We start from the raw sequence: 24,370 nt of genomic DNA on the forward strand, positions 1-24,370 counted from the left end.
AATGTTAAAAAAAAAAACCAAAACAAACCCCAAGCGGAGAATCGTTACTAAGGGATTCCTGTATTAACCACCGCCCCAGGAACCGACAGCGAACTTTAATAGCTGGGGGGATAAAAGAACAAGAGCGAGTGTCCGTACAGAAACACGGCGCCGCTTTCTCCAACACACAGACGAGTGCCACCCGCTGCCTCCCTCACCAACGGAGAAGGACGCTTTCCCCCCCCGCCCCCCGAGCTCCCTCGCAGCCCGCGGCAGCAGCGCCCTTCGCCCATGAAGCAAGTTAATACATTTTTAATTGACGTTTACGGAATTAAATAGATGAGCGAAGGAAAAAAAAAAAAAAAAAAAAAGTTGGTTACACGTTTATAACTTGTTCTTTCATCACAAAAGAAGGCGGGGTTTGGATAGCGCTAAGGGCTGGAAGATTTTTTTAGTCGCGGTATCGTATGTAAATTAAGATTTCTTCAGTGAATTCGTAACTAATTAAGAAGAGAAACATAAGGCTTCGTAAACGAGCTGGGAATGTGCCGGCTAGAACAAATTAAAAGCACTTTGTCATCGCGGCGGAACCAATATGTACATATTAACAGAAGGAAAACCGTGCCCGCGTCTTCCCGGCAGGACTCGCTCTCCCCGTGCCGCGGCAGGAGCTCGGGATGGGTGTGAGGAAGAGCGTGGAACCCAGGGGGCCGGGGGTGCGTGCTCCTGCGTGGCCGGGAGGGCACCCACCTTACACCTTACACCTTCTTCCTCTCGGCGCCCTGGGGGGGCTCCGGGCTCTGGGCGGGGAAGGCGTGATGGTACAAGTGTCTGTGGGTGGCCGCCGCGCTGTACAGCTTGTACAGAGCCTGGGGAAAAAACAGAGAGAGAGAGAGGGTGGTGACGTCCCCGGCCCCGCTGCGGTGACACCCGTGGGCTGTGTCACCCGTGGGCTGTGCCGCTGCAGCCACAGCGCGGTTTGGTTTGTGCACCGAGTGTCCAACGGGGAAAAGACTAAAGCTGACTCGTTTTTCAGCTGTGGGAGGAGCCCCCTCCCGTCGCGTTCGATCAAGGAGCACCTGGAGGACGAGGAAGGGACTTCCAGGCTGGGGGGTTTTTGGGGGGGGTGGGGTGGGTTCCCAGACTGCGTTTATATTTCTGCAAGCTCAGCATTTTGTTTGACACCCGTGGCATCACACACGTTGCCCTCTGCCGGGTTCCTGCTTTGGTGGGATTATTTTTCTGCGCGTTAATACAGATTTTTTTTTTTTTTTTCTTTTTTTCCTTCTGATTTTCCCATTTCCCATTTGTACCCAGGTGCGGGTGACAGAAAAGCCCATCCTTCTCCCATCCAACCAGGCAAGACCTCCCCGTCCCGTGATGGGTATAAAACCCGGTGCCAACAGCACGGGAGATGCCAAGCCACGGCTCTGGCTGCAGAGGACCTGGCGTGACCGGCTCGGACATTCCCATTTCAAATTAAATTATCACTGGGGAATAAAAAAAAAAAAAAAAAAAACCCACCCCAAAACTCCGCTGGTGGCTGCCGGGGACCTGGAGACTGTTCACCTCCTTGGGGACCTGAGCCAGGATGAGCTGGGGACTGGGTGGGAAGAGGCAGGAAACCGTAGGAGGAGCTTTGCTTGCCCGGTGGTTTGGGATTGTTTGGGAATGTCATGGCCCAACGGAGGAGACTTCATGCAGCTTCTGTGGTTTTCCCTCTTGAAAAATACACCTTCAAATCCTACCTCCGCCACCTCGCGGCATTTTGTACCAGTTTAGGCTTTTTTTTTTTTTTTTTTTCCCCATGCCAGACCAGTCCCACAGCGATGACTTTTCCTTGGCCAGCCTGTGTTCCGCCTCCTGCTGCTACGGAAGCCAGAGCAAAGCCCACGGCCCCCGAGGTCAGCACTCGTGGCACAACGAGGTACCGAACCAGTACCTCACTGGGGCGGGGGTTGGAGGTACCAGTGATGTCCCCTACGGGGGAAGCAACGGGTTGATTTTTAACTATTTTTTTTTTTTTTTTTTTTTTTTGTCTTTTTAAAATGGCCTTTTGGACCCGCGGGAGCGGCTCCCCCTTTCCTTTCAGAGGAACCCCCCGCAGAACTCGGTGGCTGATGGAGCTGCCAGGCTTTGGTGACACGATAAAAGACACACCTCGGCCAGAGCGGGGCAGGGGGTGGCACCTGACTACAACATGGGATTAATAGATTTAACGCGGACTGGGAGGGATGCTCTTATTGCTTTAATTAGATGCTGAGGAGGCTTTAACTAAACGAGGTTCTGGTTGCCCCTGGGCAAGCAGGGCCCTGGCCACCCGGTGTCCCAGGGCTGTACTGGGCGCGTTGCCCCGGCAAGCGGCTGGGGACATCAAATACGCCTCCCGGGCTCTGCTTTCGGCTTACTCAACCCAATACGGGCTGGTTTTGCCCAAAACACAACTCGTGGCACTGCCAGCAGCACAGAGGGGCCTGGCCAAGCACGGGGGCTCCTTGCCTGCTGGGACAGTAGCCCTCCCAGCACGAGGGCTGGTGCTACAAAACAAACTGGTGTTTCGGTTTGGCCTCTCAGCACAACGGGAAAAATCCCCAAACAGAACCCAGACAGACGAAAATCCCCTCCGTAACAAACAAACACACACACACACACCCCCCCCTCCCCAAAATGTCTCCCCCGACTTGGCTTCCACCTCCGCCTGGAGCTCAGCGCCCACATTTAACCCCCTTTCCCAGGCATCTGGAAGCAACTGGGAGCAACCAGAGCTCAGCCTCTGGAGCTGGGCCAGGATGCAGCCCCCACCCACAGCCCTCGTAGCCCCCCCCCCCCCGACCCCACAAGCCCAAAGGCAGCAACGCAGCTGAAATGTGTGGCTGGGGCTGAGATGCTTTTCCCCAGGAGCCCATGGTTGCCCCTGAGGGCCCTGTGGGAGCCAAGCAGACCGGCATGCCAGGGAGATGGGAGGAAGGAGAGCCACTTACCTCATTTGTGCTTCCCTGGGGAGAGGCATTGGGAAGAAAAGGGGGAGAGAGACAAAAAAAAAAAAAAAAAGCATCTCTGTGTATCACGCACGTCCACGGGAGCGCACAGTGTCACACCGCTTCCTGGGGCCAACATGGCAGTGTCCTCGCCCAGCACAGGCTGCCCCTCTTGCAGGACCCCTCACAGCTCCGTCCACCCCTCCTTCAGTCAGTGCCACCACCACGGGACACCGAGAGCCCCCACGGGACAGAGCCACAAGGGCTTTGAGCCCACCCGGAGCCCACCAGCCCCTGCGTGTGTGGCAAGCAGAGTCCTGCTGCCCAAGCCCCGGTGGCTGCAGCAGGGCCAGCACCTTCTTGGGAGATCTTTCCCTGGAGTTAAAAAGCCCGTGGGGACCAGGGAGCAGCTGTGGGCACTTTAACTTCTTTATTTTTCCCCAGCATCTACATTTCCAGCTGGCTGCAATCAAGAGTCCCTCCCCATCACTCCTGGAGCCCATTTAGGGACTGGAAGGGGCTCCAAGGTCTCCCCGGAGCCTTCCCTTCTCCAGGCTGAACCCCCCCAACTCCCTCAGCCTGTCCTCACAGCAGAGGGGCTCCAGCCCTCCCACCATCTCCGTGGCTCTCAGGCCGTTTTAGAGGCAGCCTTGCCGAACCCCACCACTACCCAGCTCAGGGATGAAGGAACTGAATAATAAATGCTTCATTATTTTTTTCCCCCAAAACCGCGTGTTTAGCTCCAGCTCCGGCAGCACCGGGAACCCGGCAAACCTGGTCACTCTTCACCAAAAAAAACCTCCTGGTGGATAAAAAGCAGGGGAGGAGCAGGTGAAGCTGTTGGGAACGGCCCTTTCCCCCTGGAGGCACTCCAGAAATAAAACCCACGGGTGTCGCTGGTGGCTTCTGAGGACCGAGAGGACAATGAGCCCAGCCCGGCTCTGCCAGGGGACGAGCAGGACACCATCGCAGCCCTTTAAATGTCATTTTGGCACAGGGGCCGGTGGGCTGCTCCCCTGGCCGGGGCAAAGGGGGTCACAGCAGGAGCCTGCAGGGTCCAGGCTTTCCCCGGCAGCTCGGGGATGGGGAGAGGAAAGAGCTGCTGCAGAAAAGGAAACAGGAAGGACCGAGTGTTAAAAATACCGTGGCCGTGGGCTGTGAGATAACCCTGCCCCAGGACTGGGCGCTGCGAGGAAAGGGGGGGATGCTAACACACTCCGATCATTTTTAAGGTTTTAGAGGTGTTTCTGGACATCGGGGTCCAACCAAGACCTTCCCATGTTGTTTGGGGGAGGAGAGGGGAAAAAAGAATCAAAAAAAAGAGCGGGTGAGGCCAACTGAGGCAGCGCAGCTGCGGCTGTAACGGGAAAGCGGGGCCCAGCGCCAGAACAGGCAGAGCCCAGACCTGGCCTCAGCCTCCGGCAGAGCCGGGGAGAGCCAAAATCCCTGCCCCGAACCAGGAGAGCGATACGGGTCTGTCTGTTTGATATACACAGACGTGAACGCAAAACCCCTCTGAGAAGGCCTCCCCGGTGGGACCCCAGGCAAAGCTGCCCCGTTCCCGCAAGGTCTGAGGCTCCACAAACCGGCACTGGGTGATGGGCAAGACAAGAAGAAAAAAGGCAAAACAAAACAGCTTGCTGTGAGGTTTCTCATCCCCAGCCCGGATCTACACGGCTTGTCTTTCACACTGGACAGGATTTAGAGGCTCAGGCTCGAGCAGGGGACGGGGTGGGCTGGTATGTGGCTCCAGCCTTGCTCTTCACTCCTGCTCTCCAACCCATCTTGTACTGCCCACCCATGCTACAACCACTGCCCAGGCCCATCTCCAGTCCCTACAACGTCTCCCCCCTTCCAATCAACTCCACAAACTGTTATAGAATCATGGAATGGTTTGGGCTGGAAGGGTCACCTTAAAGATCACCCAGTTCCAACCCCCTGCCCTGGGCAGGGACACCTCCCACCAGACCAGGTTGCTCAAGGCCCCGTCCAACCTGGCCTTGAACCCCTCCAGGGATGGGGCAGCCACAGCTTCTCTGGGCAACCTGAGCCAGGGTCTCACCACCCTCACAGCAAAGAATTTCTTCCCCACATCTCATCTCAATCTCCCCTCTTTCAGTTTAAAACTTCACCCTCTTCCTGTGGCTCCCCTCCCTGATCAAGAGTCCCTCCCCATCTCTCCTGGAGCCCCTTTAGGGACTGGAAAGGACCCCCTTAGGTACTGGAGAACTGGTACTGTTCTGAAAACATTTCCTGTTGCTACTTTCCCCAACTAGAAGGTCTAAGGGACAGCCTAAAGCTCGTTGTCCTGCTGTCTGAAGAAGACAGGGCTGATCACACCACAACCAGCTCAAGCAGCTGGATCTGCCCGGGCATGCCTAGCCGGAGCATCTCAACAACCCTAAATACAAACACAAAAACCATTTCAAAGGGGAGGAAAAGCCCCAGGAAACTCAACACTTAAGAAGTTGGTGGGGTTTTTTTGTTTGGGTTTGGGTTTTTTTTTTTTGGTTGGTGGTTGGTTGGTTTTTTTTAAATCAAAAGCTTTTTTTATCCTACCTGGTCCCATAACGCGGCGGCCACTTGGTCTATTACTGCGCCCAGTTCTCTGTACTCCCCAGAGTATCTGATATATGCCCAGGTACACAGTGTGATAAGTGTCAAGCCCATGATCATGTTGCACAGACTGGCTATGATGTCCAAGCCAATGAAACCGGTCACTCCAGCGATCACGTAAGTGATGAAGATGACCACGAAGAGGGTGGCGGGGGTGCGGGCGGCGTGGAAGATGTTCTTGCTGTCGTTGTGCTTGATGTACTGGATGTAGAGCTCATCGATCTCGTTCTCCAGCTGCTGGAGGTAGCGACGGCTGAATTCCTCCCCACCCATCTTCTTCACCCCACGGAACAGCTTCACAGCCTCCTCCTTCAGCTCCAGGTGTTTGGTCTGGAGGTCACTAGGTGCAAGGAAGGGCTTGTCCCCACCACAGACCTGCGTGGAAAACACAGTCCAGTCACTCCAGAAACCTCAGCACCCGTGCTCCATTGTGCAAACCACTGGAATTAAGGCTCTACAGGCTCCCGTTTGGCACGGACCACTAGATCCTGCAGGAAGACCTCCACGACTGTGCTGTCCACCTGGGAAAGCTCTGCAAAGTGCAGGTGAAAACGGGGCAGCAGGTGCCTACACTGGGAAGCTGCATCCCACAGCTCCCCTGCTCCATTCCCTCACAGCCTAAGCCAGGATCTGGGGTGACAGGGACGGCTGAGCTACACAGACCAGCAGGACCCTGAATCCCAGCATTTTCCAGTGCTGGAAACTCCGTAGCATTTTCCTTCTGCTTCAGAGTAAGGACACATCCTTTTTTTTTTTTAAGTTTTAAGGCCCAGTGCAGTCCAGAGGTGGTTTGGCCACGTAGCTCTGCACCCCTTTCCTGCCAATAGGTAGCAATGGTCCATACTGGTGAGCAGAGTGGGGGCCTGGAAGCGGCTGGAGACAGGTTGGGGTCTGAGCTTCACCTTCAAACATCCCAACCATCCCCTCAGCAGAGCTGCAAAATGGGCTGACAGAGCAGGGCATAGGTGAAGAAGCCAGTTATAATGACTATCCCCAAATTAGCAGCAGCCATAGCACGGGTTGCATGGTCACGCAGCCCCACCACATCACAGTTTTGGGTGGCAGCTACCCACGCTGGGGAACGCTGGGAAGAGGATGTAAATTCAGCAGAGGCCACGTGGTCTGCAAAAAACTGCCATGGGATGAAACAGTGACTGTTTGTGAATCACCCTCCCCTGTCCTGCCACGATACCCTGCCCAAGCATTGCTCCAGCCTATGAGAAAGCCCCTTTTCCACCAGAAATATAAGAGAGACCCTCTTGGGGACCCTGACCAAGTCCAGGCAGGACGTTTTCTCCCAAGAAGCCAGGCAGGGAGGCTTCTCCACAAGGACAGGAGACCCAGGAGATACGAATGTGGTGGAATGACGTGCTCAGCACCACCTACCTCTTCCATTCTCCTGCTGTAGGTATCTTTGGCAGTGGCAACCGCTGCTAAATTGTTGGCTTCTGCTGTGGCCTGCAAGAAGGGCAAAAGGGGTACAAAGTTTAGCTGTAGAAAGATGGGGTTAATAAGTGTAATTGCGGAGAGTAGCAGCCACTGGATGCCTGGGGACCCGTGGTCCACACGTGTATGTGGCCAGGTCGTACACGTACAGAATTAAACAGCTCCCCCTCTCAGCCTCTGATCAATCCAAATAAGATCACCCCATAATTGCATGTCCAGTCTCCTCAGTGCTCCTCCAGCCAAAAGCCTACACGAAGAGAGGATTCCTACCCTCCAAGCCAGAGCAACAAAAACTTTGGCTTCGGCTGTGGGAAACAGCAAGGAAACAGATAAAAGGCTCAGTCGTATGTAAACAGCTACAGCTGCAACCTCCCGCAAAGCCCTCTGGCTCAGGGAGCAGAGCTGCAGCCCGGCGACCACTGCCCATGTGCGTGGGGCCGTGTCACCTCCCCGTGCGGCCCCATCGCGGCCAAAAATGATGCTCTGTACCTGCAGGGGGGTAACTTCAGCTCAGCTGGGTGACACCGGGTGCACAGACAGCGAGTAACCGCAGTCCGGCCGAGGCCACGAGCCGTGCTGCCACAATTGCTAAGCCGTATCAGCCTCCTGACTGCCAAATACTTCCAAAAAGGGCTGTTGCTTTGGGTTGTTACGCTAAGAAATTTGAAGTAAATTCACAGAAGACCCAATGTGCCACGCTAGCGGGCCACCTCTGACAATGAACTGGAAAACAATGGTAATTACAGCGCGTGAATGCCCACCAGCTCATGCTCACGTACCTGCAGCATTGACTTTGGGTGTGGCAATTCTTCCCCTTGGTAGATCTTTATGTACGCCTGCAAAACAGCGCCCAGAAAATGGAATCACATTGAATACGGCATTCACCAGCAACACAGAAACACCCCCCACCCAGTTCCAGACACAGCTTTAACGGGGTGTTAAAAGCACAGAGGAGGAGGGGGACGTTCCTGGCACACGACGGCTTCAGCAGGGGATGCTCTGTCAGAAAATGCTCCATAGCACGGCTCAAGGTCAACTCCTTGGGTGGCCCGAGAGTCACTCAGGGCTCTCGTTCCACCACTTAAGCTAATTATCTCTGCCATCAAATTTGCACCTACCTCCGTCCTTCACTGAAGAAGAAGGAGCCAGAGTCAGGTAGCACTGGAGAGTAGGCGGTGAGACTTACTCACGGATGCCTTGCATTAAAATGTCCCAGTAGTCATGACAACAAAAATAAGCTTTTTTTTTTCCAAAGGCAATGGGAACACAGCCCTCAGCCTACCTCCCCCCTGGTCCTCAGTTCTCCAGGGAAGGGCAAAAAAACAGCCCTCCCCAATTCTTGTGCTTATTGCATGGCCAAATATTTGACTGTGAGGTGTTTGCTCTCTGCAGCAATGGGAGCCAGGACTATTACCTAGACCAAGACCATCTCCTCTGCCTGCTGCTGCTTTCCCTTTTAACTACAGCGAAAGTGCAAGTGTGCCGTGGATTAATAAGCCAAATTTCTCTCAAATACCTTAAAATATTCCACAAGGCCTCGACAGGTAATATGGTTTCCATTGATCTCCTTAACATCCAGGCTCTCGGGACTAAGAAGCCAAGGAATCAAAATCTTCAAGTTCTTGATGAACTCATCGTCTATTTCTGGAAACAAAACCCCAACGTCATCAGCACCAGCCCTCCCTCAGACTTGTGCTTCAAGAAACAAGAGCAGGAGAATCAAAGCCAGAGACTCAGAAATTATTAAGTTGTGGCTTAACCCACAGACAGAACATACAGCTGTGGATATATCCACAAACCAGCTCCACGGTCTCAAAATACTTGTGCAAACTGTTGTCCACTCATGGTGGACAACAGGCTGACCATGAGCCAGCAATATGCCTTTGTGGCCAAGAAGGCCAATGACATCCTGGGGTGCATCAGGAAGAGTGTGACCAGCAGGTGGAGGGAGGCCATCCTCCTGCTCTGCTCTGCCCCATCTGGAGCACTGGGTCCAGTTCTGGGCTCCCCAGTTCAAGAAGGACAGGGAACTGCTGGAAAGGGCACAGCAGAGGGCTACAAAGATGATGAGGGGCCTGGAGCATCTCTCTCATGAGGAAAGGCTGAGGGACTCGGGTCTTTTTAGTCTGGAGAAGAGAAGGCTGAGGGGGGATCTGATCAACGCCTATAAATACTTAAAGGGAGGGTGTCAGGAGGATGGGGCCAGTCTTTTTTCAGTGGTGCCCAGGGACAGGACAAGAGGGAATGGGCACAAATGTGAACATAAGAAATTCCAACTAAACATGAGGAGGAACTTCTTTCCTGTGAGGGTGACAGAGCCCTGGAAGAGGCTGCCCGGAGAGGTGGTGGACTCTCTGTCTCTGGAGACATTCCAAACCCACCTGGACACGTTCCTGTGCAACCTGCTCTGGGTGGCCCTGCTCTGGCAGGGGGTTGGACTAGATGATCTCCAGAGGTCCCTTCCAACCCCGTATCATTCTGTGATTCTGTTTCCACCAGCACGCCTCGCCCCCACCACTCTGTTAGCACGGAGTTTGCCAGAAGAATAAGTCTGATCGCCAGTCACACAAAACCAGGAAAAAAGTAACTTCTTTCTGTCTGCTGATTTATTTTAAGTGACTAATGGGCCATTTTATTGCAAAGACTGCAAGCAGCGCTGCTGGTAAGCAGTCGGTTCACTACAAACAACTAAAACCCACAGCATGTGGCTCCTTTCAGGGTGGAGAATCTTACCACGGCTTTTTTTTCCTTCCTCTTTTCTTTCTTTTTTTTTTTTTTTGTTTACCTGTTGAACTAACTCTGCCCTGTAGGGAAACCACTGATCAGATAAGTCAGGACGATTAAATCTTCCTTGGAAAGCTTTTCAAAGCAAAATAACGTTCCCCTGAGAGCACGTGTAACTGGGCTTCCACCCTCCGCAAGCGCCAGCCTGCCTTGCAGGAACCAGTCTGCACCACTCTACATCCGTGCCGAGCTGCACGTGAGGCACTGGAGTTAACTGCAGGCTTAACACCGAGTCCATAAACCTCCCATCTCAGCCCTGCCCTTCCTTGGTTGCCCACCAGCCATCTGTCCTGACAGTGCTCATTGCCAGCGGCTCTGAGACCTTTTGGGTCTCCCACATCTTTTCGGCCTCCACCTCTGTCTGGGCCTCCCAAACTTCTTTGGCCTCCACTTCTGTCTTGGTCTCCCACACATTTTCAGCCGCCACCTCTGTCTGGGCCTCCCAAACCTTTTTTTGACCTCCACCTCTGGCTTGGCTTCCCATACCTTTTTGGCCTTCCATACCTTTTCAGCCTGAACTTCTGTCTGGGCCTCCCACGCCTGTTTGGCCTCCCGCACCTTTTTGGCCTCCACCTCTGTCTTGGCCTCCCATGCTTTTTCAGCCTGAACTTCTGTCTGGGCCTCCCACACCTTTTTGTGGCCTTCGCCTCTGTCTGGGCCTCCCACGCCTTTTAGGCCTCCCACACCTTTTTTGACCTCTACCTCTCTCTTGGCTTCCCATACCTTTTTGGCCTGAACTGTCTGGGCCTCCCTCTCTGTCTGGGTCTCCCACCCCTTTTTGGCCTCCACTTCTGCATTGGCCTCCCACACCTTTTTGTGGCCTCCATCTCTGTCTTGGCCTCCCACACCCTTTTGGTCTCCCATGACTTTTCGGCCACCACCTCTGTCTTGGCCTCCCACACCCTTTTGATCTCCCACACCTTTTCAGCCTCCCCCTCTCTCAGGGTCTCTCATACCTTTTTGGCCTCTGACAACTTTTTAGCCTCCCACACCTTTCTGGCCTCCACCTCTGTCTTAGGTTAAAAGCAACTGGCAATGAACAGGCAGCTGCTGGACTCGGAAAAATGAGCTGAGTGCATTTATGTCGTTGGGAAGAGGATCCAACTCCACTCACAGAATTTTTTTCATGGAAAATAGAAGTTTGGAAAATAGAGGTTTGAGGAACCAGCAGGACAATCTGCCAGGGTGTCCAAGGTATCTGCTTAAAAACCAGACCTTTTCCTTCCTACCTTTCAGTTTTCCATCGAAATTGGGGTTGGTGGCGACTTTCAGGCCCGGGTGAGGCAAGAGGAAGCAGGAGATTTTGGTGAAGCAGGAATGGATGTGCTTTCTGACATTCTGTAGCTCTTCATGCTGATTTCCCGAGACCTGCAAGACACCAGTTTGGGGTCAGTGGTCTTCCTTCTGATGAGGACACTGGTAATGCTGGGGCAGCGGTGACGGCAGGAACACGGGGTACTCCGTGCTGTGGTTGCTCACGGTGAGAAAAAAGCAACACAGAAGGACATCCCATGGGGGATGCCGCACGAGGACAAAGACAAGGCTCTTCCAGCAACCAAGGAACCAGAGTCTCTGTGACCACACACCCTGGGGCATGTTATTATCGCTTGGAAAATGTCTGTGTCCATGTATGACTGGAATATAAAAACATTTGGGATTTCCCACTGGGGCCTTTCTTGTCTCCGCTTTAATTAGGTCTCTCCACTACCAAATCACCCATGCATTTCCTGATTAATCCCAGCGGAGCCCTCACCCATCAGTTTTACTGTACAACTGCCTGTTACTAAAGCATCACTCCTGATCTCTGGGGAATCTGCTGACTCCCATCTCTAATGCCTCTCCCAGTTGCTCCCAGCAAGTAAGCCCCAGGGAGACTGGGCTTGGCCAGAAGACGTGGCAAGGAAATTCAGCCTCCTAAAAATGCCTCTTCTGGGATTTTAAGGCACTAGGTGAGTGTGACTGTCACCAGCATCTCTGTACATTGCAGTTCACACCCGACAGCCAGCTGTGCCCCCCCCAGCTGAACCCACACTGGTGCCAGTGCTCTGCACCCCGTTCCCTGCTCCCTGCCCAGGATTATGGTCACCAGCATCGTCTGTCCCCAGATCAGGGTCTCACCCTCGCACCCTGAGCACTCTCCATCCAGGCAGGGGACGGCAGTGTATCGTCCCTGGGTCACCAACCAGATTTGCCTCCCTTTTCACTCTCCATCACCCACCAGCGTACCCCCAGGGCTGGCACCGTTCGTTAAATGAACCCAGATCAGGAAGAACACACCTTCAGTCGCTTCTCCAGAAATCTTGCACCACCATCGGATCCATAGGAAAATTCATAAGGGAAGCTCCAGTCGCGAACAAGGAATATAAGGGACTAGAAAACAGAGACAGGAACACAACGGGGTCAGCGCCACACAGCACCAGCTGCTCCAGGGCCAGCTCGGAAAAACTCATCTTTCAAGGGTGTTGCTAATTGTAGGACCAGGACTGGCTAACATGAGATACCTAATTCTGCTGTACGTTAATGAAAGGGGGTTCACAAGGGATTTCTGGGCCTTCCATCCTGCCACCACCACTGGCAGCAGATGTCGGGAGCCCACAGTGGTGGCAGGACCCCCCCTGCATCCTCGTCCCCACCCTCGTGCCACAACAAGACCTGGCCCCCAGTCTCTGCCCAGCTCCAGCAGCATCTCTCGCCTTTACTGGTGGAAATACCCCTCTGTGCAGGTCACCTCACCATGGCACTGAGACCGCGCAGACTCGCTGCACGTGTGGCTGTGTCCTACAAGGGGAAAAGCAAGGGGCAAACCCAGGACTGGGTTTGCTGGGCGGCATTTTGATTCCCCAGCTTGAAAAATAGCATCAATCATTTAAACTGCAAAACAAGAAAGAGATTTTTGCTAACCAGGACAAAAGGCAACCAGCTCCTTAATTCCAGCTACATTTAGTTCCATCCTATGGGAATTTTACAGGCTCATTTTTTCAGCCTTTTTCACTGGGCAGCCTTCCAGACAGACTTTTAATGAGAAGCAGATGCAGGATAACGAGGGTGAATAAGAAATCACTGGCTTTTGTAATCTTTATTGAGGCAGTCAAAGTTCCTATGCAATAAATAAATAAATACCAGCACGGTCAACTTTTAATCTTTAAAAAAAAATTAGTGTTTTCAGAAAAAAAACCCTGTCTCCAGCATCTCATCCGCACAAGGGACCCGTGTGCTGTGTAATGAACACAGGGTTTGGAGGGGGAAGCCCTGAACGCCGAAGCCCAGGAGGGTCTGGCAGGGGTGCCAGGGCTCCTCTCATGCACATGAATCAGCAGGCCAGCAAGTGGAATCCATTTCACTGGAATTTCCCTACAAATCAGCTATGTTTAGAACAAAGATTTAGTGGAGGGAGGGAAAATATTTCCCCTCCTTATTTCTCTTCCATAAAATATCAGGAAAGGTTAAAAAAAGAGAGAGAACAGCGTGTTGGCCATTCCTAAGTGCCTGACGAGCCACAGCAACTGCACCCAGTTAGCTGTTTCGGGACACGCTGTTCTTTCTAAGACCAGGAGATGCTTAGGAGACATGTCCATGTTTAGGACTTTTCCACAAACACATGATGCGTGCCTTGCACTGTTTGACTCTGGAATGATTTTCATTTTTCTTAAGCAAAATCGTTCCAGACGTGAGGTCTTTCCTGTGCCTCCCACCCACCCTCAGCCCCTCCAGCCCAGCAAAGTGCCAGCCTTTTTGAAGGCATCATGACCAGGATCGGTGTCCGGTGAGAGCACACGGGGCAGGGCAGGAGGTTACGCTTTGGCCCAAGTGCAAGGACACACCGTGGAGAGGAGGGAGCCAAAGGGAAATGCTAATTTTCCACTGCCAAGTATTACTTCCCTCCCAGCAGGATCCATGCAACTGCCTCGTTATCCACACTCTCTCTGCACTCCCTGCTTGGCAGCATTTTCCTATAGGAGCTGTTTTCCAAAGCCTCCTTTGCAGATTTGGATATTTTAAGGACAAAAGAGGTTCAGCGTGTTTGACTTACAGACCCTGGAATCTCACCCAAGAAACTCAAGCTGTAGACTGGAGAGATAAGGAGGGACTCTTGATCAGGGAGGGGAGCAACGGGACGAGGGGGAAGGGTTTTAAACTGAAAGAGGGGAGATTGAGATGAGATCTGGGGAAGAAATTCTTTGCTGGGAGGGTGGTGAGACCCTGGCCCAGGTTGCCCAGAGAAGCTGTGGCTGCCCCATCCCTGGAGGGGTTCAAGGCCAGGTTGGAGGGGGCTTTGAGCAACCTGGTCTGGTGGGAGGTGTCCCTGCCCAGGGCAGGGGGTTGGAATGAGATGATCTTTAAGGTCCCTTCCAACCCAAACCATTCTATGATTCTACGAAATTTTATCACATCCTCAAGGGTTACCACCAGTCGTTTGATATTTTTCCCCAGATCGTTAACGAAGATGACAGTGAATCAGAGAGACCCCAGGGGGAGCCCCAGGGAAACACTTCTGAAGGATGATGATTCCCTATTAAAATTAGCTCAGCGTGCTCTGTCATCTATCAGTTAATGAGTTTTTAATCCATTTACAATGGATTAAAACAGGCAATGCTGACTTGGTACGTCGTTCACTTGCTTTTAATCAGCATGGGAGGGAGATAAGGCTTAGAGAAGGCAACTATCATGGTGGTAGTTACCTTTATCAACCCAACTCGTGGTCTTTTAAAAATTGATAATGGGATGGTTTGACAAGACTCACTATGCACAAAACTGTGTGACTTGACAGCAATTATGGTCTTTGGTAAAATCACAGCCTATTATCCACTCCTAATGACTTAAGCATATTTAAAAGTTTCCCCTCACAGCCTCCTTTTTACTGATGGAGTAGGAAGTGTTTTGCTTTCACTGAAATACTTGTCTACATTATCCTGATATTTTTTAAATAAGGAACAGGGATATTTATTCAATGTCTGGCTTTCTTCTGTACCATGTTACAATTTTGTCCTAGCTCTTGCTACTGCAAGTCATGTATTTTTATTGGTAGCTTTCACAACGTTTATCAGTCATCTGTCCATGCCAGCATCCAATATACCCCCAAAGCTCCCCAAAATCTCAATTTGTCCATTTTATTTCCACTCCCTGAGCACAGACACCCCTTAGGCCTTCCAGGATGGCGGTGAGGATAGCAATTCTCTTTTTATGTTGAAAGGCAAAAGTAAAACCACTTCCCCATCCCTGGAAGTGTTCAAGGCCAGGCTGGATGGGGCTTTGAGCAACCTGCTCTAGTGAGAGGTGTCCCTGCCCATGGCAGGGGGGTTGGAACTAGATGATCTTTAAGGTCCTTTCCAACTCTAGCCATTCTATGATTCTATGATTCTAACCCATTCCCAATTATTATTTGCGTTTTTACAGCATGTTTTTGCTCTCTGCTGTTCTTCACTTCGGGAAGCTCCCAAACCCCCCTCCAGCTACCACCTACCCTACTGTGGATGCCTCAGCCATGTCATGGGTTCCTTCTGCCCCCACAACTTTCTGCACTGTCTCTTTTTGTTCATATTCACTTTCCTACTGGAAGGGGATGTCTCAGCCCACCATTCTCCCAGCTGCTCGCAGCTCTGGTGTCCAGAGCAAGCTCTCATCTGCCCAATGCTCTCCCTTTTTTGCACACCAGCTTTTCACAGGTTGGGAAGCAGCAGGGTGAACAGATGTCCCTTATTTGAAGTTAAAACCCCACTTAAACCGAGCCTTCCCACAGCTCTGCTGTCACTCGCGAGAGCTCTGAGCTAATCCTCATCCTTTCATTTTGCCAGGAGCAGGGATTTCCCAGGGCAGGAGGGTTCAAACCTCTCGGAGCCAAGGCTGGGCAGAGTCCCCACATAGACAGTGTGACAAACCTGCCGCAAAACCTGACTGCTTTCCAAGCCCAGCAGGACGTCTGGCAGGAGAGGGAAGAGCTCTCGGGATGGCAAGAGTTCAGAGAGGAACGAAAGAGGGATGTTGGATGGATTTGGAAGCCTCTTTGGGAGCAAGGAAGCAAAAAGCCTTTCCTTCTCACAGCTGAGCCCGTCCCCAGGCATTCCCATCTCCTCCCTGTCCTGCAAACTGCAGTGACACCTCGTGGTGAAGCCAACCAGCTCAGGGCCAAGCCACCTCCGGCGGAGGGAACATGTGCTGGCCAGGACTCTCAGAACTCACCTGGAAAGGTTTCAAGAATGTCTCCTCCATGGCCAGGCGGCCGTACTCGGTGAAAAGCTGGAAAGAAAAGCAAAGAACAACAGGACTGTTAGTTTGTCTGTCTGCAGGGACACACAGATGGCTGTGGACCACAGGCACAGTGGCAAGGGACGGTTGTGGCCACAGGGCTAACAGCACCATTTGCAGCACTGGAACAGAAACTGGCTGGCTGTGAGCTTTCAGTTCACATCCGAGAGACACACAGAGCAGCTACAGACAATCACTGTGCTGAGCTCTCACATGAAAGATCTCAGCCTGGAATTTTTGGCTGGCAAATCTGTGGAAAATGGCTCAAATCAGCTGCTTGCTGTTGCTTTCACACCAACCAGAAACTTCACGTGCTGTAGGGGACCGCTGGAGCCCTGCTCTCTTTAAACAGTCCAAGAAGAAGTGGAAATGAATTCAGAAATAAGTACTTTCCCTGCAAACCCCCGCTGTGCAAAGACTGTAAGATCAGCCTACCAGCAAGATTTGAAGGCTCTCCGGCCTCTCTGGACTGTAATTTCCAACTGAAGGCACAATAACGTATTTCACAGATGCCCAAAAATGGGTCAACATGTTAAACAATAATGGCTTAAAATCCAAACTGAAAGATCAGAGTTGCACTGGGTAAGTTCAATGTTAAAAAGGCATTATTGTTATAAATATTTACTGACTGAAAAGATGCAAAATTCTTCAAATGCTGATTTTTCCAGCTGGACTTTTGCTTTTCTTTCCTTTCTCTTAAGCTCCTGGAAAAGCCTACCTAACGAATCAATCAACCACCTAAAAAGAAGAGAAAGCTAGAGCTAATACCAGGAAATGGGCAGGACACCTGGGCCACAAAAATCCAATTAGCTGCTTGTCTCCAACAGTCAGAGCTGTAATTACCCTTAGGGGTCACCTGTACTGAGCCAGTACCAGATGTCAATATTCAGGCTCATAATTACCCAATTTCTTTGGGCTTCTCCTAACAATCCAAGGATCCTGCCCTACAGCATGAACGGTGCAACTTCTACCTTCAGGTTCCCCATCACTTAAGTGAAACGAGCACTTTTACTGCCCCTACTCACGGAGCAGTGAATGGACACTCGCAGCAGCAGGAGGACAGCAAATAAATGGTTAATTACCCTATTACTAGTCATTTGGTGCAAGTCATTTTGTGGTTCCAGCCCCATGGGTCAGTCCTGGCCTCTGATGAGTCTCTGCTCAGGAGACAGGAACAGTCCCTCCTGGCAAGTGTCCCTCTGACTGCCCTGCCAAAGGACCCAGGCCCCCAAGAAGACGTGCTACGAGAGGGTACGCAAGACAGGTTTCAACCCAAGTGACTGTTTCTCCATGCTCATGAGCCAATAGGAGAGTTGGGAAACTGAAAAACACTTCTGTGGGTCCAAATGTACTTTTGGAAAGTACTTTTCCAGAGCAAGTGCGGAGCACAATCCAGACACGCCAGAGGAGCAGCAGGGACAAGCGTCTTACCTGCAAGTGCTGCAGATCATCCTCCTGCACATTCTGGGACAAGTTATAAACCTGCATTTAAAAACAAAAACTTCAGAGCACTCACAATGGCCTGTCCTTCGGGCCAACGCGTGGCTCGGTGTGGTTAAAGCCTAGACATTACCATACCAAGCCAAAGTCCCAGCTGGCCCATGGTGCGCCAAGCACAGCTGGACAGACTCATGCTGTCTGACAGACAGGCACTGCTGATCCCTCTGCAGCAAAACACTCCAGTAGGGAGCACCAGGGGCTGTCTTGCCCCAGCCTGGAAGCCTGTGGGTGTCCAAATAATGTTCTTTCTTCTCCATTTTTACGATATGCTGAGCTCTGTACCAAGACACAGTTTCCAGCTCATTCACACTGTCCTCTAAGAGTAAGAACTGGAGAAAAGGGAAGCCCTAACAGGCGATGTGGTTACTGGTGTGTGAAAACCTCCAGCCCAGAGGTTTCTCCAGCAGCGCTGAGACAAAAGCACAGCCAGTTCCCCGCACCAAGGTCCTTTCCTCTTTGGTAGCTGGAAGCAAAGGGGTGCCTCTGCTGCTGGCTCTGCTCTCGGGGTGAGATGAGGAGATTACACTGTCCCCTGTGATGATGGAGTCGTGTGTGAATCCTGCACTCTGTGCAGCCAACATGATGGCCTTTGTCTCCCCCACCAAAGGCCTTGGTTAGCTGCTGTGTTACTGTGATTTTGCCACCTCCTTTTAGGAAATTATTCCTGGAGACATCCCCCTTCTTACCTGTATCGAGCTGATCATTGTGCTAAGGGCAAACACGGTGGCCGAATCCCGCAGGGTGGACTGGCTGTCGAAGGTCCCCTGGGTGTCCATCAGCAACACTGCAACCTGCGAGGCAGAAAGCTCCACGTCAGCTTGGGTGCACCCGTTCAGCATCTGCATCCAAGCAAAATCACTCTCAAAAGCCAAAGGGATGGTGGGGGTGGGGGTGCGAATGTCAGCTGCGTTATTGTGCTGGGAATTTCACTGCTTCTGTCTCAGACTTGTAACTGGTGGAGAACAAAGGAAAAGAGCAGCCCCAGTCACTCTTGACAACGCGGTGACTCCATCAGGCAGGGAAATGAATGCCGTGCAACGCAGAGGAGCGAACTGCTCTGCTCCTCAAATACTTGCTGTCACTGCGGAGGGGTCTCTTCCTGAGTCTGCATTAGCTTCATGTCACAGAAGCCAAACATGGCAGCGTATCACACTTCCTTAACCCAAAATACATTCAGCCAGTATTAGAGGTCACACCGTGAATAATTCAGTGTCACTTGGGTGCTGGGCTCTTTGTTAAAGAGTAGATGAATATACTCCTGGCTATAACCTGGATTTACAGGATGCCCCAAAACCCAGTTTGCATTGTATTTGACCACCCTGAGTGAAGACACTCCATTTTACAGCTACTGCTCTAGGAAAGGGGAGTAGTTTGCAAGGACCTCAGATTCAATATCGCTGGGAACAGCATAGAAATAAACTCTGGGATGTCCAGAGTTAGAGGGACACCTACAGAGCATATCCGGGACACCCAGACATCTTATCAACTTATTGCATTAAACCCGTTCATGCCAGATTAGGGATATGGTATTGAAGACCTTCTCTAAACTTGCACAGGCATTTGAGCTACCTAAAGACAAGGGAGAAGAGTCTGGAAGAGAAAAATGAGCTGCCCAGCAAGAGACAGCTATGCAACAGAGAAACACACACCTTTTTACCATCGGGCTTGTCCACCAGGAAAACCTCGCTCCAGATCTGAATGCCGGTTGTCTCCCGCTCAGATCCTCCCCTCCAGGAGAAACCAGTCAGAGGCTCATTGTAATCTCCAACCCAGTCCACTGCATCCTGCAGGCAGGAATAGAAGAAGTTGCTGGAGTTCTCATCATACTTTGGTTCTACACTTTCCCTCTCTGCTGCCTCCACCCCAGTGCTGGAGGGGGACAGAAAGTCCTACAGGGCAGAAAATGTGAACATCTCTGCTCCAAAGTCAAGAGTCCACTGGTGTGGAAGGATCTGCTCTATTTTATTTTGTGAAGCCCGTGCTAATGAGAGGCTTGAGCATTCCTAGAGCATCAAGCCAGTGTCCCATCCAGCTCATCCCCCCACTTCCCATACTCCCGGGAAGAGACACCTGAGCTGGAGCCGTACCTTATTGTACATGTACCGCAGCATGAAGTCCATCAGGAATGATTTTCCTTTTCTAAAAGCTCCAGCAACGGACACGGCCACCACCTCTTTATCTCTGACAGCCTCTGAGAGGAGGATGCGGTTCAGTGCAGCTTCATCCAGTTCAAAGGAATGGTCATCTTTGACGATAAGGACTTGCACCGGTCCTGCCTTCCTCACGGACTCCTCCTCCTCTGAGCTCCACTCGTAAGTCTTATCTGCAAAACTACCTGCATAAACGAGTAAAACAGGAGCTGTTAGGTTCCTCCTTTGTGAAGTGCACAGTCACAGCCAGCAGGGCTGGACAGGGAGGTAACAGGCCTAGCTAGCCCAAATATCCATCCCCAAACAGCGCCGTTCAGAGCAGATGTCTGTCAAACCTGTCCTCAGACATCTCGATGGAGGCTCCAGGCCACTTTGGGGTCATCTGTCTGCATGTTCCCTGCAGGTAGAGAGGTCCCTGCCAGAATCTCCTTTGAGAAAACACACCCATTACTTTTTGTTCTACAAGAACTGACACAGAGAACAGATCGCTCTCTTCTTGCCTGCAACGACTTCTGACGTACACAAAGACTGCCGTAACACCTCCCTCAGCTTTTTCTCTGCCAGAAAAGAGAAGTCCAAGCCCCCCGATCATCCCTTGCTACCACGTCGTCTAGGCATAGAATCATAGAATGGTGTGGGTTGAAAGAGACCTTAATCATCCAGTAGTATCCCCCTGCCCTGGGCAGGGACACCTCCCACCAGACCAGGTTGCTCAAAGCCCCGTCCAACCTGGCCTTGAACCCCTCCAGGGATGGGGCAGCCACAGCTTCTCTGGGCATCTGACTGCTCTCCTCTGGACACTCCCCACCAGGTCCTTCCTGAAGGCTGTCTCAGAAATGGAAGCCACACTCAAGCTGAGGTGTCTCAGTACCTCATGTCTCTATCAAAGGATGCTGCCTTTATGCATCCTGTGCGGCTGCTGTTTCTGTAGCAACAGCCGAGTCCTGCTCCATCTGCAGTCTGCACTAATGCTCCGAGCGTAATCTGCCGCTCCTGCCATCGACCCCATCAACGGCCTCCCCGGAGACAGCCCCAGCAGGAACCAGGCCACGAAGACACATGCCCATCCTGATAAAAGCCACTTCTTCACTCCCCAGAGGAAAGCGTATGCAAAGCACAGGCACTGCTCACTTTCCCATTTCAAAATGGCAATGTTCCCTGCGGAGCTGCTTCCCGGCACAGAGGCGAGTGCTGCCCCGGCTGTGTAGTGTTCATACAGCCTGACAAGAAGGTGTCACCTCCCTGCCGGGACAGGGGAGAAGTGACAGGCATGATGCTGCAGCAGGAGCCTTTGGAGGGGACGGGCAGGGGGACCCAGCGTTCGGTCACCACATCCACACCGGGCAACGGCAGGGTGCCAGAGAGATACGTATCGCCCGCATGATCCTCCAGGCTGAGATAATTCCAGCTTTTAATGGCCTGGTGGCCCGTTTGGGCTGCTCTGTGTCCCAGCCGCAGTACGGGAGACGGCTGCATTTTAAGACCTGCCATCCACAGAGACTGCAGCCCTGGAGTTTGCAAAGAGCAGGCCAGCTCCAGTAATTTTCCTTTCATTGTCTCCAAACTTCCCAGCACAGGAAAGAGATGCCGAAGGTGATTAATCGTGCCAGTCACCTCACCTACAGCCACGTGAAATCTCCTCGCCAGCAGGGAAGGGAGCGTGTGATGGAAAGTTCCCCCTATATTTCTACAAGAACTTTCCGGTTCGTTGGCTCAGGCTGCAACTTTCCAAACACGGTAGCCTCAAGTTAAAACTTCTCGGTCTCCCTTTCAGACCCTGACCTCGGAAATCCAGTTTTCAGCCAGTCCCAGTCGTTCCAAAGCACAAGGGCTATGTGTGCACATGCTAAAAGGCAAGCTATAAATACCAAGAGGAATAGAGTTTGCCCATTCTGGGCCTCTTTATAAAGAAGCCTCCGGCAGCAACTTCATATTTTAAAGAACAGCAGTGCTTTTGTACGAGTTTGTGATTTCCTATGATCCTGCAACGAAATATCGGGATCATTAAGCCTGGTTGCTAGGGGATTTCTGGTGGCTCTCGGACATATACTACGAGCTTTCTTTGCTCGCAGTTGAAAGACAAAGATCTTTTCTTCCCGATGCTTGGAGGGTTTTTTTAGCAAAACAAAAGTCCCAAATGCACTGAAAAGCTAAATTCTCCACCAAACTGCAGGAACCAGGGCCCAGCAGCACCAAACTCCCGTCAAACACCAGCCCCTGCCCCGTTTCACTGCTCAGGGGCCTCCAGTAAAAAAAAAACAACTTCCTATTTCAAATACACAGACCCAGGATCCAGGCACACATGGCTAAACGACTTGAAAAATGAAGGCCTCTGAAAGCTCTCAGTCATAGAATCATAGAATGGTTTGGGTGGAAAGGGACCTTAAAGATCATCCAGTTCCAACCCCCTTGCCCTGGGCAGGGACACCTCCCACCAGACCAGATTGCTCCAAGCCCCCTCCAACCTGGCCTTGAACCCCTCCAGAGATGGGGCAGCTATAGCTTCTCTGGGCAACCTGGGTCTCACCACCCTCACAGCCAAGAATTTCTTCCTGAGATCTCATCTATCTCCCCTCTTGCAATTTAAAACCATTATCTCTCATCCTATGGCTCCCCTCCTGATAAAGAGTCCCTCCCCATCTCCCCTGTAGACCCCTTTAGGGACTGGAAGAGTGACAACCAGTGCAGAGGAGAAGAGATTGTGTCGTCCCTTCAAAACATCAGAATCTGTAAGGAGCATATTTATTTTTAGCAGATATTGATAGATTTTGGGAGAAAGCCTCCAGACACAGGTAAGAGTCCAGAGCGGCCATGGGCTCCTAGAGAACATCTTTGCTTCCATCACCCGAACGCCAGGAAAGCCAGGCTGTTTGCACAACACCAGGGCAAAATAAAACATATTATGAGCAGGGTATGTTGATTACCCAGTTCATTGAAAATACCAGGAGAAAAGGCATTATATTAAGCAGGTCTCTGAACTAATTTCAGCCCTGTTATCTCTGCTTCTTTCATGTATGCCATCTGCAGACAAAACTCCATCTTTCACATTTATTTCCATGTGATGAAATTTCCATGTTCTGTTTATTAGATTATCTGCCACATTGGAGAGCCAGAGATTATTTTATAAGAGGGCTACACATTACTGGAAATCAATTATTTTAACTGGCCTTTCCGGCATAAGTTAGTTATCTGTTTTGGAGGAAGTTGTACCTGGCAATGACAAAACATCATCTGGCCAAAAAAAGAAAGGAAGGCCACCTCAGCTTTCCTAAACACACTCTTGTTTTTACTCATTTTCTAACTTGACTCCTCCTTTCTGTCGGCTCTCTCCCGGCGCCTTGCAATTACGTCAATTCTCAAGCTGCTCATTCAGAACTTGCCAGGATACAGTTCCTTTTCCCCATTTCATAACAGCTCATTTCCATGACTCTAAAGTGGGGTGGAATCCGCGTCTCTTTTCCATATGGTGATTCAAAGTGGAAAAGTGAAGGAGATCGGAATTTGCATTCATCCGTGCCGGGCTGTCAGACAGCAGCGAGGAAATGGCCCGATTCACGCAGACAGTCCCCTAACACAGGACATTCTGCTCACTTTATGAATACTAGAGTCTAAGGAAAAAATAAAGCATTTTTCATCTGCTCTAGGACTTATTTTTTGTTAAAATTAAATAAATTAAATCAGCATATTTCATGCTGTGCCTGTGTACGGACTGACAGCTGATGTCTAATGTATTTAAGGTCCTACAGGTGAATAAATGAGATAAATTACATGTCACTAATTATGCAACGTACCTTTGGCGAGTGCTTGCTTAAGCTTGTTCTTGCTTTAGCTATGGAAGAACAGGTCACAGAAATGCTGACTGCTTTCCAGAGACCAACCAATAAAGTCAGCTTTTTCCTTAAATGAGTTTGCACAATAAATACATTTCATTCCAGAGAATGAAACGTAGCCGTGACCCTTCACCTGTGCAAACACGGGCTGCCTGACCAGCCCCCGAGAAAGCCCCTGTGCCAGCCCTGCTCTTGTGCTCTCTTGGACCCCAGGAGCCTTATCTACCCAAGCACTGCCCGTGAAAAACCGAAACTGCAGCCTGGGCCCCGATCCCCCCGCTAAAATACACAGATGTCACGTGGTGCTGCTATTCTGAGGGTCTGGAACCAGGTTACTCTGCTGCATGGCAAAACAGAAACCACCAAAGAGAGAAAAGAGAGGTTTGATGGCAAGCTTTAACTTATAACAAGTTCTATCATATTCCAAGTTGCCTGGAATAGAGCATCCCTGTATCGACCGGGTTAGGCTGCTTATCAGCACTCCTCTAGGGATTAATTTGATCAGCAGAGGTAGCTGTGTTCTGAAGCTGTGTTCACCCCAGCTGTTTACATTACAAACATATCGCAGTGCCGCCGCCGATACCATGAGCCAAGCACCAAACAGACCTTACAGTCAAGCACGATCCCTCTGCATGTTCTCCAGAGAGCTTCAGCTTCCAGGAAGCTTATCTGCCCTCCGCAAACGGCGCTGGCAAAGAAAGACATCTCTCTCCAAGCCGCAGTCTCCCTTGTGCATATCACATCCAGCGCGGCTGCTGCTGTGACAGGCGTTCTGCTGGCTCTATTCATGCTGAACTACCTCCGCCGCACGACAACCAGCCACCGATCACCAGCGAGGCTCTGA

The 24,370-nt window shown here is 51.4% G+C and overlaps 1 protein-coding gene across 1 annotated transcript in view; it reads right to left on the minus strand.

Annotated features, from left to right (window-relative positions):
* Window positions 1-47: 47 nt before the first annotated feature.
* Window positions 48-24,370, minus strand: part of ATL1 (atlastin GTPase 1) — a 31,168-nt gene continuing 6,845 nt past the window's right edge. Inside the window, exons 2-13 of the mRNA XM_074150017.1 lie at window positions 19,634-19,881; window positions 19,196-19,330; window positions 18,233-18,337; window positions 17,478-17,528; window positions 15,981-16,037; window positions 12,081-12,173; window positions 11,033-11,171; window positions 8,536-8,663; window positions 7,799-7,855; window positions 6,960-7,031; window positions 5,517-5,948; window positions 48-848 (exon numbers count right to left, since the gene is read on the minus strand). Of these exons, the coding sequence (XP_074006118.1) occupies window positions 738-848; window positions 5,517-5,948; window positions 6,960-7,031; window positions 7,799-7,855; window positions 8,536-8,663; window positions 11,033-11,171; window positions 12,081-12,173; window positions 15,981-16,037; window positions 17,478-17,528; window positions 18,233-18,337; window positions 19,196-19,330; window positions 19,634-19,881 (1,628 nt within the window). The 3' untranslated portion in view covers window positions 48-737. The remainder of the gene's footprint in view (window positions 849-5,516; window positions 5,949-6,959; window positions 7,032-7,798; window positions 7,856-8,535; window positions 8,664-11,032; window positions 11,172-12,080; window positions 12,174-15,980; window positions 16,038-17,477; window positions 17,529-18,232; window positions 18,338-19,195; window positions 19,331-19,633; window positions 19,882-24,370) is intronic.

The sequence above is a fragment of the Numenius arquata genome, chromosome 6 (genome assembly GCF_964106895.1).
Source record: "Numenius arquata chromosome 6, bNumArq3.hap1.1, whole genome shotgun sequence".
In the NCBI taxonomy this organism is placed as follows: domain Eukaryota; kingdom Metazoa; phylum Chordata; class Aves; order Charadriiformes; family Scolopacidae; genus Numenius; species Numenius arquata.